General features: G+C 42.1%; 1 protein-coding gene across 5 annotated transcripts in view; it reads right to left on the bottom strand.

Annotated features, from left to right (window-relative positions):
* DTWD2 (DTW motif tRNA-uridine aminocarboxypropyltransferase 2) overlaps positions 1–13,051 on the bottom strand; it is a 98,863-nt gene extending 85,812 nt beyond the window's left edge. For all 5 annotated transcript variants that reach the window (XM_077790263.1, XM_077790266.1, XM_031507506.2 and 2 more), the window contains exon 1: positions 12,894–13,051. In XM_077790263.1, the coding sequence (XP_077646389.1) occupies positions 12,894–13,030 (137 nt within the window). In that variant the 5' untranslated portion in view covers positions 13,031–13,051. The remainder of the gene's footprint in view (positions 1–12,893) is intronic.
* Positions 13,052–14,257: the final 1,206 nt, after the last annotated feature.

The raw sequence follows: 14,257 nt of genomic DNA, 5'->3' as shown, positions 1-14,257 counted from the left end.
GGGGTCGAGGGCTCAAGAACAGAGATCTTCTTCTCTTCTATTTCCTTTCCAGGGCAAGGGGGCGCCACCACAAACCCCCTAACCTTTTCTCTGTTCACTCCACTTTTGTCTTTTTCCCAGCTGAAGCAGGTCTCTTGACTCACTGGCATTACCATATTTTTCACAGTGGTTTTCATCATGAAGTAAATAGTACAAGAGATTTTGTCGTCATTATCAGTGGTAGTAGCAGCAGCACATATTGAAGATGTAGTAGCTAGAGAATTACCAATTATGGGTGAAGTGGCTGTTATGGAAAAGTTTATAACACTACAGTGATGTCAGAACTCAAAATGTCCCTCAGACATTTTTGGATGTTCCGGGTCCAGGTCAGAAGCATTTGAGACCCTGGCACACAGATGGAAACAGCTGTGATTTTGGATTTGAACCATGGAACGATTTACCAACTTTGCAGGAAGAAGTCACAAAAGTTTAGATATTATAGTAGAGATAGTCACAAAGTGAAGGGAAGAATTTTTGAGTGCTGTACAGGGGGGTTTTAGGTCTTGTACATGGGGGTTAGAAGTTTTAAGATGGAGGGATTTGGGCCTGCCCTGTCCTCCCTCTTCCTTCTTCCTTACCTCCATGTTCTTGGTGATGTTGGCACTCAGATTGGTTTAGAGTAGAAAGGCATTATTTAATATAGGCAATAGGCATTGGGGAAAAATGATAAACATTTAACATGTAATGTATCATTAAGATAGCAGCAGCCCTGGGCAGGGAGAGAGAAGAAGCAGACGGGAGTCAGAAAGGATGTCAGGGTGTGTGTGTGCCTTTGCCTGAGCTGCTGAGCAAACCGCAGCAGTTCAAGAAGAAAATCTTTTAGATAACTTGCAATAAACTACCTTGAGACTGGACAACAGAAGACTACTGAGCCTTTCTTTGAAAGCACAGATTGGAGGAGAGACTTTTCCACCACACAGAGCCACCCCCAACCTAGAGGTGAGCTCCGACACAGTGACATGCAATTATACTGTAAGAATTTTAAGTTAATTTGGACATTTCCTTTAGACTTTGACACTACAATATGAATCAACTAGTTACCCAACAAAATTAGCAGATTCTTTAGTACAGCATGTGCATGAGCCCTGTAAGAGTACGCTATCCTTGATGAGCAATCTTCTGTGTATTTGTATGCTGAAAGTATACAGACAAAAACCAATATATTTCAAAAATGCGGACAAAGGCAGCACGAACCTTATTAAAGGCTTTTAAATTGCACTGTGTTCTCATGTGTCCATTTCCCAAGGCAAATAACCTTTCTGCCTGACCAATTAAATCATAAATAAATGACAAACAAGTTAGTTTGGGTTTTTTTTTTTCCAGCGTGGTATGTTCATGGCAGTTTTACAAGCCTAATGAAAACATATCCAATACAACAAGTATCTTCTACTGCTTTAGAAGACAGAAGGTGCAAAGAAAAAAAAACCAAAATATCCACACTGTATCATTTTCTGAACTTTTAACAAGGAAGCAGACTTTGGCAGGCAGCTTTCTTTGTAAATAACTTCAATTAACAAATCAATAGAAGAACATTCTTTCAACAGCTTAACTGTTTACATTAAAGTTGGCTGTGGTTTCCACTGGAACTAATAGGAGTAAATAAATAAAATAGTATTTAGTTTATGCAGCACTGCAGTCATTACAGAAAGGCCAGGAAAGCCAAAAACTAATGAGCCTGAGATTGTTGACATTTTCATGCAACTTGGCTCTACAGTCTGGCAAAATACCTGGCACCCTGACAAACTTGATGCCAGACAGCTAGCAGAGTTTTAAATTTGTTGAAGAAGGTGAAGCAGTAATGGCGTTTAAAGTGTGCCATTGAGATATAAAGAAGTTAAACTCAAGTCTTACATTGCCAGCTTATAATTCCCAATCTGTTTCACAAGCTCAGATGCTACCACAAGAAAAGACAAAGTAGAAAGACTGTGTAACCAAAACATCTCATAAAAAAGTCCTGAATTTCCCAGGGAAGAGAGGAACCTAACAATCCAAGCAAGAAAGAGGAAAAAAAAATTTAAATAAAAATTTTAAATAAAATTTTAAATAAAATTTTAAAATTTTATTTTCCAACAATACAGCACCATCATCTTGGGTCTGGTAGGCTTGGTAGTGCCTTGCATGCCTGCACAAACACATGACTCTCAGAAACTGTGGCTGACTCTCCCTCTCAGTCTGGTAGCTTGGTGTGAAGGAACACAGGTTCTTCAGCACCCCATGTGTAATAAAGGTTCAAAATTAAAACTGCAGTGAGACAGGGAAACTGAGATTAAGACACAGTTAACAGTAGCCATTGACAGTACATTCCAAGTACAGTGAGGCGTTCAAACAGCAACTGAAGTTGTCTAAATGCAGGCTACAAATCTCAAGTTAAATTTACATAAAATCTTACTGCACTGTTGTTTTTTCTTGTTTATTGATCAAAAGAGGATTGTTACAAATTTTCTTTAAGGGTAACATTGCAAAAATCTATCCAGGCAGGAATAACAACTTCTAACACTAAGTGTCAGATTATGGGTTTTTTTCAGTTTTAAGTTTGAATTGCATGAGTGACAGTATCTTCAAAACATGTTGACCAAGTTTCAATAAAACCGCCCTTGCTACCTCCATGGAAGGAATAGGTCATTTCACACTTGAAATGTAGGTCTCTCTTGCAACTTCATCTTATCTAATATAGTATTTTAAACAAAGAATCTATTGAAATATATACTTTATTTTTAATAACAAAACCAAGACTGAGTCCTAGTTTGAAACAAGCACATGAAAAAAGGGAGTTAAATTAAAAGCTCACTTCTGCACCAAATGAAGTCAAGGGAATTCTGTCACTGATTTTTAATGAAAACAGGATCAGTGCCCACACGTATTTCAGAAGTTAAAAGAGCTAAGTTCTTATGTCTCTCAATCCACAAAACAATGCTATATCCTGTTACTTCCAGTTATGAATTTAACCCTTATTCCTTTCAAAAACTTTTTTAAAACCCTATTAAATGAAGGTATTGCTATAATTTATTATGGTAATACAGAGCACACAACAGAATTCCCTTCCTAAATTATATTTAGCATTAACATGAAAGTAGATAATGTCTATCAGACAAAACTCCTTTAAAAGAATACACATTACTATTAAAATAAAGATTCTGCAGTTTATCTTCAACTGAATGCAAGCAAAAATATATATTTACTGGAGCTTCATATGACAACCTGTATGGTGAAAATGGTTAAATATTAAATAGAATATTCAGTTAAAGTATTCTAGTAAAATATTCATTTCTGCCATAGAAGGGTAGAAGAATGGAGCTGTGTTTAGATACTTAGAAAACTTCAGAATAACTGAACAGTATAAAACAATACCAAAAAGGCCATGTGCAATGTGCTGTTCAGACTTCCTGATGCCACTTAGCTGTGAGAGCACTTTAAATGCTATACTGCGCTCTAGTGTCCTTTTTCTGAAGAGCAGCACTTCTGTCAAATACACTGATTCTGATCTAGCATCTATCTTATTAAAAAGCACTCAGTCGGTTTCCTGATATAATGCAACAAAATTATGTATTTCAAAACAGTGTACCCGATATTTAACAGTAAAAAGTTATTTCTTTAAAATATGTTGATTTTTATGGAATACAAAATATCTCTTTTATTTAATCAGGCATCAAATTCATTAAGCCATTCTAAACAATTTTCTAGCTACTGGGAGATGATGCTTTTATAAGGTAAACAATCAATTCAGCAAAAATAGTTTTTAATGCTTAATATAGCAGTCACCATATCAAACCTCAGAACCACATTGATTTTTACCACTCAAAGCTTTGCAGGCTTCAGGTCCTAGGAAAAAATACCCCACAATAATGCTTTTTTTTAAATAAGAAAGTTAGAAGTCTGTTGCATGAATTAAACTTTCTTGTTTAACTTGAAAACACTAGTTTTATTCCTAGCGTAGTATGTATTTAGCAAACATGCTTATAAAAAGTTAACGAAAAACAAGGTTAGACTGCACCTGCATACCTCATTAAAAAGCTGACAGGAATAAGAAGGATCACAATAATTACTGGTTAATTTTATGCTCATAAAAGTATCATGGTCTGAGAGGCCACTGGTATTAACTTAAACAGACTGCAGCAGTAAAAAGCTATAAACAGACTCATAAAATAATTCAAAGTTGGACAGCTTGGGACTCAAAGCAAGCACAATTTCAAAGGCTTTGAGCCAACTGCTGTTAGCCTACCAGAGTCTCACCAGGCAACATAGCATTTAACCCAGCAGCTCTAGCATTTAACCGCTCACAGAAAGTTTAATTAGTTTTTTGTGAAGCTGAAACACAGCTACATTCTGATTGAAACTGACAGGACAGGACAGGACCTCTTTTCTCACCAGGGGATGCTGCTGGCCCATGCTTACCCTGCTGCCTACCTCTGCTGTGGAGTGGTTCCCTTGCAGGCCAGTACACAGGCTGAGAGAGATACCAGGGCTTATTTAGCCCTGGAAACTGAGCTTTGAATATGCTGCATTTACTGAGGTTCCTCATGACTAGACAGCTGTCAGTGTCTTTCTGAACGGCAGCTCTAACCTCCCGCAGTACAGCTATTGCTCTATTGCTCCCTCCACCTGGCTGTCACCTGCAAGCTGGCTGCCCATACCTTCCACCCTGCCTTCTACCTGGGCACTGGGAGCATGTTCAATACCTCTGCCCACAACATAAACCCCCACAAAGACCTCTCCCACTTTGAACTGTAGATTGCTTGAGCTCACTGGACCGGGACACTCTCCTTATTTTGTTTATTTTATAAACCTATTACCTAGTCTGTATCTTGCCAGCTTGACTTTCGTAGAAAGCTCTCAAACACTCCCTTAATATTCTTAAATTCAGACAAACATAACCACCCCCTACTCCAGAACCAGAACCTGCCATCATGGTCAGATGCAGTTAAATCCATTAACTAGTCTATCGAAGAAGGGTATGCTGGTCTTCCATTTGTCTCCTGCCCGTATTTGTTTTAGTGCTACATTGACTTCATTAGTCCTCTGACAGCACCCCTACTAAATTCCTTCCTGACTCCTCTTCCAACAGTTACAAAATCTGCATTTGCCAACATGAACTGAATAAAAAATGAAAGCAGTGGCTCAGAACATAATTATATTACAGCATAACCAACTTACTAGATTTTGACACATTATATCCACTGCACCATTATAAACGTCAAAGACATTACTGAACCAGTTTTAAAGGCATAAGCTCCACAATATTTGGGTGCCTAGATATCTTCAAAACCACTTAAGTTTAAAGCACATATTCATCAGCATCCTTGTTCACTTTTGTAAGGCATGAAGCACCTATAGGTGTAAGTAGGCTTGGTGTATACTAGGGGTTATTTTTTAACCTACTTGGAGGTGATATATTCTAAAAGGCACTTAAAATCAACTTAATACATTGTATTAGCTGCCTGCTTTTCATGCATTAGGATTTTTAAAAGAACTTTGATGCTCAAGGGGAATTTGACATAGATCTCCAGAAGAATCAGCACTATTGGAATTCATTGATCTTTCTTTCGTATTTTAATGAAGAAATTTCCTACTAGAAAGCACAATTAACAACCCCTTCTATTAAAAACAAAATAAATTTAAACCATAGTGATTTTACAGCCTTACAACTTATTTGTTGAAAATTCTAACAAGGAGAATTTCGGAAGCTTCTAACCAACAATTCTAATAAATCAAGGGTGAAGGCAGAAAAGTGACTTGTTCCTAAATTGCTTAAGTGTAATACTGAATTCAAAAATGCAAGGAAAAAACAAGTTCCGTCCATTATAAAAGTGAATTGGACTGCTATTGTTTCATATACATAGCAAACCCTAAGAACCTCTGAATCACCTTTTTTCAGATCCTCCTTTTTTATAAAATACCACTGTCTTGATTTATCATTTTACATCTGTTAAGAATATACTCCATTGTTAACAAAACTAGCCTTATCTCTAATTAACTTTTCTGGCAGTAGATTTCCTCAGACTGTTCAGCATCTGTACTTAACCCATAAACTCTAAGTGCTTTTTAGATAAGGAGTATTTTCTTTCCATTATCTGACAAAAGCATCAAAATATTGAATTCCTGAACATTTTATATTCATTCCAATTTAAACCACTTACTCTCTTCATAGTGCACAATTTACCTACTTTAAATTTCATTAAACTGGACTTTGGAATAAATAGAAGTGCTAAAGTGCTAAACAGAAATATAGGCTACAATGCCAATTCCATGATATCATAAGAAAATAAAGGTATTTTATAATAAATCTTGTAAGGTTGAATAAGCTGATACTGTCAATTCACACAAAAGTGTGTATTAAAAGGCACTCCTTCCAAATGTAGCATGCATGCATAGTCAATGTTATTTAATATTTTTTGCCTTTTGGACAACAGTTGATTGACTGCTCTAAAAAGGGGAAAAAGAAGAATAAGCTCTCAAAAAATTGTACTATCAATTAATAATATATAAAAACTAAGGAACACATGTAGAAAGAAACAAAGATAAGCCACAGTAAGTATTTGGCTACTCACTAGGTTAAATTCATGTTAACTTTACAACATAGATGACCTACTAACTATTACTTTGTGCCAGAAGAGCTGTAGGATGAGGCCTTCAGAACTTGTTTGGTCCATTTTCTTTACATGTTCACAGGAAAACAAAAATTAAGTACTGCAAGGACAGTAATTAGTAAACTAATACAACTAAACATTTCCATGAAATTAAATTTGAGATTACAAAAAAATCTTTTGTTAGAGATAGTCTGCAGTCTACCATATTGACATGTTAAATAGATTTAGGAACAGAGTTCAAGAATTGAAAAAGAAAAGAAATTTGTACCATATATCATAGGCATAATTGGTGTAACTCAGAAATTGTATGTAGAAAGATGGAGAAAAAAAAAGATCTGTTGACTATGTCTTGCAAGCGAAAAGACAGGTGTGCTTCTTCTAACAGCAGAGACAACTATTAGGCTGACAGATACAGGAGTCTGAACTGAGGTTATTTATTCCGAGCAAAAAGCATTGCAGATTTTGATGAAAAACATTTAAGCAGAGCTTGTGAAGAAAAAATATAATTCTGTTAAAGCTATAAAAGTGCCAAGTGAAAACTGAATCCAGTGTTCAGAATACTATTTGACTTAAAAAATGAGAAAGGGACACACAGGAGCATTACAAGGGATAAATGTGAATGGGAAATCAGGGGGTGGAATGGCATACAATCATTAAAAGGAAGAGAGAGGAGTCCAACAAACAATTATCACAGCTGAAAGGGAAAACAAACCAAAAAAATTATCAATGAAAGAAGTCAGAAAAAAAACATGTGGAAGAAGTCAGATGACCCTGATAAATCATTCTCAGACTATTCAGAAGAAAAACTAAATTCTAAGAAATTCTAGGCATACTGTTTCAACAAAGGAAGAAGCTTTGAGTGATGCACCTGAAATAACAGGAAAACTGTTTTAAAAATAAAACTCAAACTGAGGGAATACAAAAAAAAAAAAAAAAAAGAGAAAAAGAAAAAACAAACAATAGGTAATTGAAAAGAATCTAACTGAATTAAAACCAGTTAGTCACAGCATGCTCAGACAAGATCTAAAGTACTTTACATAATAAATAACTCTGGGATATGTCAGGGCTGGTTACCCTCAAAAAAGACAGCGCTGCAGCTGAAATTTACATATGCCAATATCAGATGTAAACCCCAGAAATTACATTAAAAATCACTGGATTTGCTGCACTTAAACCGACTATTATTTGGGTATATGGATAACAGTCTTCAGCTACTTTAGTAACCCCCACAGATTGGAAAGTAAAATTAGTATTTTTTTAGGTTTTTGCTTTGTGCTATGTTTACAAAAATCAAAAGCAAATCAAGAAAAATAACCACTGGTATTTTTTAGTATTCCTTACAATTAAACTGGGAAGGCTCAATTCCATTTCAATGTTTAAATATTTTTGGCCTCTTTTACAATACCCTACCATCCCCAAGGAAAAGGTGTACTTGGTGTAATTACAGAATAGAAGCCAATCAAACCTATTACATTGTTTTAACTAAGAAGATTATTCTCTGATACAGTTCTTGTCTTTGGGAGTACGCCTCTTAACCTAGAGTTATCCACAGATCTTATGCGGCCAGCCTGACATATTCTTCTTCCTTTTTTAATGCCAACAGATCAAAAAGTATGCTAACCAAGTCAGCTGAGGGACAAAATCAGCAGCCTGAAAAGATCTCTTCTCATTAATCTGATTACAATATAGCATGAAATTAATAAATGCCTTTGAAAAGATGACTAAAGGACTAGATGTTTTTGTATAAAAAGAGGCTGAGAAGTTGGACTATTTGTCCTGGAAAAGAGAACACAAAGGAGGACATTATGCCTGTGTAAATGACTGACAGGATGGAATGAAGTTAGGCTCTTCTCAACAGCACCCATTATGAGGGCAGGAGGCAAAACACTCAGGTAAACTATGAAACTCCATCGGAACACAGACAGAGTCAAACACTGGAAGAAATTCCCAGAATGGTGTGGAGTCTCTGTCCTTGGAGATATTCAAATCCCAGCTGGACACAATCCTGGGCAACCTGGTCTAGCTAATCCTGCTTCAGCAGGGTCCTGGACCCAAGATGATCTCAGAAGCCAACCTCACCCATTCAGTATCTAAGATTCTGTGATGTAAGCAATGTTGACATGACAGAGTGACCAGGCTACAGCCCCAGCTGAGTATGTCAAATTGTGAGGGTGGTAATTGACAATTATGTCCTCATAGGAAGTGGTGTTCATCTCCAGACAGTAATAACAAAAACATGCCAATTGGAAAAAAATCATCCCGAAGTACAAGTAATAAAAGGCTATGAAGCTATCTTCTTACAACAGCCATTGCTAAAATACTTAATGCATGCTTATTTCATTTTCTGCAATTGTTACTCAAACTTTAAAAATTCATGTTTGCACCTAAATACTTTAACAGTGTGCTATAAAGCAAATGCATATATTTATTGTGCTGAAGAAAGCCCATATTGCTTCTTCAGACTCAGCCCTTATATGACATAACAGAATTATTAACAAATATGTGACACTTTTATAAGAACACTACATTTTTCCTAAAAATATGAAGTAGTACCATGTCATGAAAAGTCATCATTGAATTATCAATGCTATCAAGAGCCCTCACAGCACTCAAATTCACTGTAGTTATTTTAGATATAGGCAAAGGGAGTATTTATATTAACAGATTCATGTTACTCCTTTTCTTATCCCCCACCCTTGAAATACATGTACAGCAGCGCAGCATACATAATAGCAGAACTGAGAAAATACCAGTTGCTGTTAACCTAACTTTACAACATAAACCTGCCCTGCAAATATAGAGGACAGTTCCCAGTAGGTATTTGTTGGCCTACATGAGACCTAGCAATGTTCAGAGACGACAGATAACACTCACAGTTTAAAGTCATAATTTCTCCTGAAAATATTACCCAGAAGTTCTCTTATAACAATGGAATTTTCCATATGTAAAGTCAAGAGCAAGAAGTCAATTGTGTATTCATGGCTTTTATACTACCAAAGAGTTTTTTCCCTAACAGAACACTATGTATCCAAGAAACACTGAAATCTGACCCACAGAAGCTCACAGAAGCTCAAAATGTTAAATTACTATCACACCACAAAATCAAATTGCTGACCTACATTACTTCAGTTGTGGGGCCTGCTCATTTTGTTTTTCAAGCTAATAGCAACTTGGAAACTATATTAAGCCTATTCTCCTATTTAAATGGTTGGGTGTGGGGCTTCAACTTCTGAAAGCAAGTAGAATACTTAAAGTCAGCTATGAAAGCCTTAAGAAATTATCAGTTCAAAGTTTATCACCACTAACCTTTTGGTTTTGGAAGACAGACTATGTATTAAATTCTTTCCTCAAGAATAAAACAGTCAACTAACTGCACATACCTCATTTGCTTATTTCATTCTAATTCTCCCCCATAAGCTATTACAAATGCTATTATTTTCCCCACCACCACCACAGGTATTAGGAAGTTTCAAACACATACCACTTAGAAACATCATATTCCTTCAGGACACTCAAGTGACATTCATATTATCCAAAATGAAAACTTATCATCCTTACTCACACATTCCTATTTTACATCTTGACTGACTGAGCACTTGTTAGCAAGTTGTCAATCAGCTGTCTTGCCACTTCTATAAATCAGAATCAGAAGTCAGTTGCCCTGAGGAATCACCAGGGCTAATGATGCTAAGGAGAGCCCATTCTTCCATGCTTTTGTACTGAATTCAGACCTAAATTGCATTCATTAAGGAACCTTATGACAAAAATCTAGAGTTCAGAAAACTGAGGAAGTCAATTAAATACCCCTGGCCCCAGCCAACATGATATTGTTAAGGGTAATACTGCTTCCCATGAGGCACCCCTAAGTTACAGCATTACCCACTTCAACTCCAAGTCATGCCACAAAAGTCATGATCAATGAAAAGCATAATTTAGCTATAATCTTGAAGAATAGCATGGAAAGACTACAGTGCAAAAATATACTGAATGTACAATTTAGTCTTGCATTGTCACCACCACAAAAATATCCCATACATTTTCCTTTTTTCTTAAAAAGCATCTCTGTGGTCTTTTCATTCTCATTGGTTTTTCTGCCCCCCACATTTCTTTCAGAGGCTGTGCTCATTGTTCCAATACATCTCAGAAGGAGCAGTACTTCATCCACAACTCTTTAGGAAGCTGATGTTTTAATACTCTACATGGTAATGAGGAGCTGGACAAATACTTTGCATCATGTTTACTATGAAAGAAAACAGAGATACCTATTCTAGAAATCATTTTTGTACTTGACTCATCAGAGAATCTGTTCAAAATTTAAGGACCTGAAGTAGATATTGTGAAACACACTAACAAAACAACAGCAGTACTCTACAAGCATTTTAAAAGAACTCAACATTAAAAAGCTCAGTAAGGATGACAGTGGGTTAACTCGTACTCAGCCAATTCCTTGCCATGTAAGGACTAGAAATGCTGAGCAGTAAGCAACTATTACAAAAAAAAAAAAATTTAAAAAAAAAAAAGAACTTCAAGAAAGCAGATTGCTAATGTGAACAGAAACTAAAACTGAAAATAGGGTTAGTAGAACCTTACAAAAATACATGATTTATATGAAAAGAATTGGCATGGCTTTAGGAAAAGGAAACCCTACTTTTCAGAACCATTTAAGACCTCTGAAAGAGTAATAAATACAGGAATGAGAGCACTGTAGTTGACAAAAATCAACTTTGGCTTTCCAAAAGAGTACCCAAAAGGTTACTAGGAAACTAAGCAGCTATAGGATGAGGAAGAATCCTTATAAATATAAACAGAAATATATCACCCAAAGTATAAATCTCTAGCTGGCTTGCTCATACCTGGAATACTATCTGCAAGGGAGGAAGGTAGAAGCCACAGTCAAAATAAAACTTAATTCCTCCCCACAGTGGTTTGTAGGCCTGTGGTGTGTCCTTGCTAGCCAGATGTTGCTGATACATGGAATTTACATAGGTTCAAGGGGGAAATTAACTTAAAAAAAACCCACTATATTTAGTAGGGGATATTACAGAACCACATCCAGCTCAGTAAGTTCTTCGAGCTAAAAGTTATTGGAGAAAAATAAGGCAGCAAAATGCAACTGTCATCCACCTGCTTGGTTTTCATCTTTCATTATCAACTATTGCTTCTGACTCCTTTTTCTAAGAGTGAACACTTAGAAATACGATGACTTGCACAATACATATTTTTTTATTACAGTTTACATATAGGAAACTCGCCATCAATAAGCTTCTGAACTCTGACACTTGAAAGAGATTGCAGCTACACTGTTAGCAAAATTACATACCTTTCCACTTGTTTCACCAGTGACCAGGAACAGATCAATCAGTATAGGTGCTGAGCTTTTTTCCCTGGCACTTATGCACAAGCATTTCAGTTCAGGAACCTGCACTCGCTTCATTAAAAGGATGTACATACATAACTATAAAATTAGGTTGTGAGGTATTGTGAGGTACTTTGAAGTCACTGCCTTCTTCAAAAAGACATGTGAATTCCAAGCTGTATTAACCAGTGCTTGAATGGATTTCAAAATTAGCTGTAAAGTTGTTAGGTAAGGCTAGTTTCTTATTTTCTTTTGACAAAGCATCAAAGACAGCACAGATGTACTGAGCATCACGTGCCTCGCTGCACGGCACTGAGGGGACACATCTTCCCTTTTCCCTTTGCTTTTCAAAGGTGAGCATAGAGATAAAAAGTGTAGCACTCTATGTGTTGAGCCTCTAGATATTCCCCACCACATTTACCGACTCCTTGGACAACAGTGTAAATTGATATTACGTTATTGCTACACAAGAGGTGCGTACATGCTTTTAGGACATGATGGCCTCAGGACAAGAGGCAATGAACAGAAACTGAGGCACACGAAGTTCCACCTGAACAGGAGGAAGAACATCTCTACTGTGTCTGGAACAGATTGTCCAGACAGGTTGTGGAGTCTCTGTCACCGGGGATATCCAAGATCCACCTGGATCCCTCGCGGCGTGCTTTGGGACGGCCCACCTTGAAGAGGAGGCTGGAGCGGATGACCCCGCGCGGTCCCTCCCAGCCTGACCCGTGCCCGGGCTGTGCGGTGCCATAGGCGCTGGAGGGCGCACGGGGCGAGCGCGACCCCGCTCACGCCGACCCGCTCGGTGTGGGTGCCCCCGCGGGCAGCTCGGCCCCTGCCGAGCCCCGACCGCGCCCGCCCGGGGTCTCAGCGCGCCCCGCGGCGCCCCCGCGGCCCCACGCCCGCGTCACCTGCAGCGCCCGCACACGGGCCGCCTCTCGCAGCGCTCCACCGGCAGCTCCCACAGCCCCTCGCAGCCCTCGCCCTCCTCGCCCGAGGCCGTGGCCGGGCCCGGATCCGCCCCGCCGCCGCCGCCGCTCCCCTCCATGCCGGCGTGGCGAGACCGCGAGGCCGCCGACCGCCAGGGGGCGCCATCGGGCACGAGAGCGCGCGGCCCCCGCTCACGTGAGGGGGTGGCACCGCCCCTTCCCGAGGCACGTCCAATAGGAGCGCGCAAAGCACGGCGGAGCCCCGCCCACTGGCGCGGTGCCAATGCGACCTGCTCGCGCGCCGCAGCGGGGCGCGACCGGCAGGGGGCGCCATCGGCAAGCGGCTGTCGCGCGGTCGAGAGCCCCGCCCCGCCCGGGGAGCCCCGCCCGGGGAGCCCCGCCCGGGGAGCCCCGCCCAGAGCCCCGCCCCGCCCGGGGAGCCCCGCCCGGAGCCCTGCCCGGGGAGCCCCGCCCAGAGCCCCGCCCCGCCCGGGGAGCCCCGCCCGGGGAGCCCCGCCCGGGGAGCCCCGCCCGGGGAGCCCCGCCCGGGGAGCCCCGCCCAGAGCCCCGCCCCGCCCGGGGAGCCCCGCCCGGAGCCCTGCCCGGGGAGCCCCGCCCCGCCCGGGGAGCCCCGCCCGGGGAGCCCCGCCCGGGGAGCCCCGCCCGGGGAGCCCCGCCCGGAGCCCCGCCCCGCCCGGGGAGCCCCGCCCGGGGAGCCCCGCCCGGGGAGCCCCGCCCGGGGAGCCCCGCCCGGAGCCCCGCCCCGCCCGGGGAGCCCCGCCCGGGGAGCCCCGCCCGGGGAGCCCCGCCCGGGGAGCCCCGCCCGGAGCCCCGCCCCGCCCGGGGAGCCCCGCCCGGAGCCCCGCCCGGGGAGCCCCGCTCCGCCCGGGGAGCCCCGCCCCGCCCGGGGAGCCCCGCCCCGCCCGGGGAGCCCCGCCCGGGGAGCCCCGCCCGGGGAGCCCCGCCCAGAGCCCCGCCCCGCCCGGGGAGCCCCGCCCGGAGCCCCGCCCGGGGAGCCCCGCTCCGCCCGGGGAGCCCCGCCCCGCCCGGGGAGCCCCGCCCGGGGAGCCCCGCCCCGCCCGGAGAGCCCCGCCCCGCCCGGGGAGCCCCGCCCAGCCCAGAGAGCCCCGCCCGGAGAGCCCCGCCCGGGGAGCCCCGCTCCGCCCGGGGAGCCCCGCTCCGCCCGGGGAGCCCCGCCCCGCCCGGGGAGCCCCGCCCGGGGAGCCCCGCCCGGGGAGCCCCGCCCGGGGAGCCCCGCCCCGCCCCGCCCCGCCCGGAGAGCGGGCTGAAGTTCTGCGGGCGCCGGCGCTGCCGAGATACGAGCAAGCAGCCCTGCTCCTGGTGCT

The sequence above is a fragment of the Lonchura striata genome, chromosome Z (genome assembly GCF_046129695.1).
Source record: "Lonchura striata isolate bLonStr1 chromosome Z, bLonStr1.mat, whole genome shotgun sequence".
NCBI lineage: Eukaryota > Metazoa > Chordata > Aves > Passeriformes > Estrildidae > Lonchura > Lonchura striata.
The sequence above is the reverse complement of the archived record's forward strand: the minus strand, read 5'-3'. Positions and strand labels throughout refer to the sequence as shown.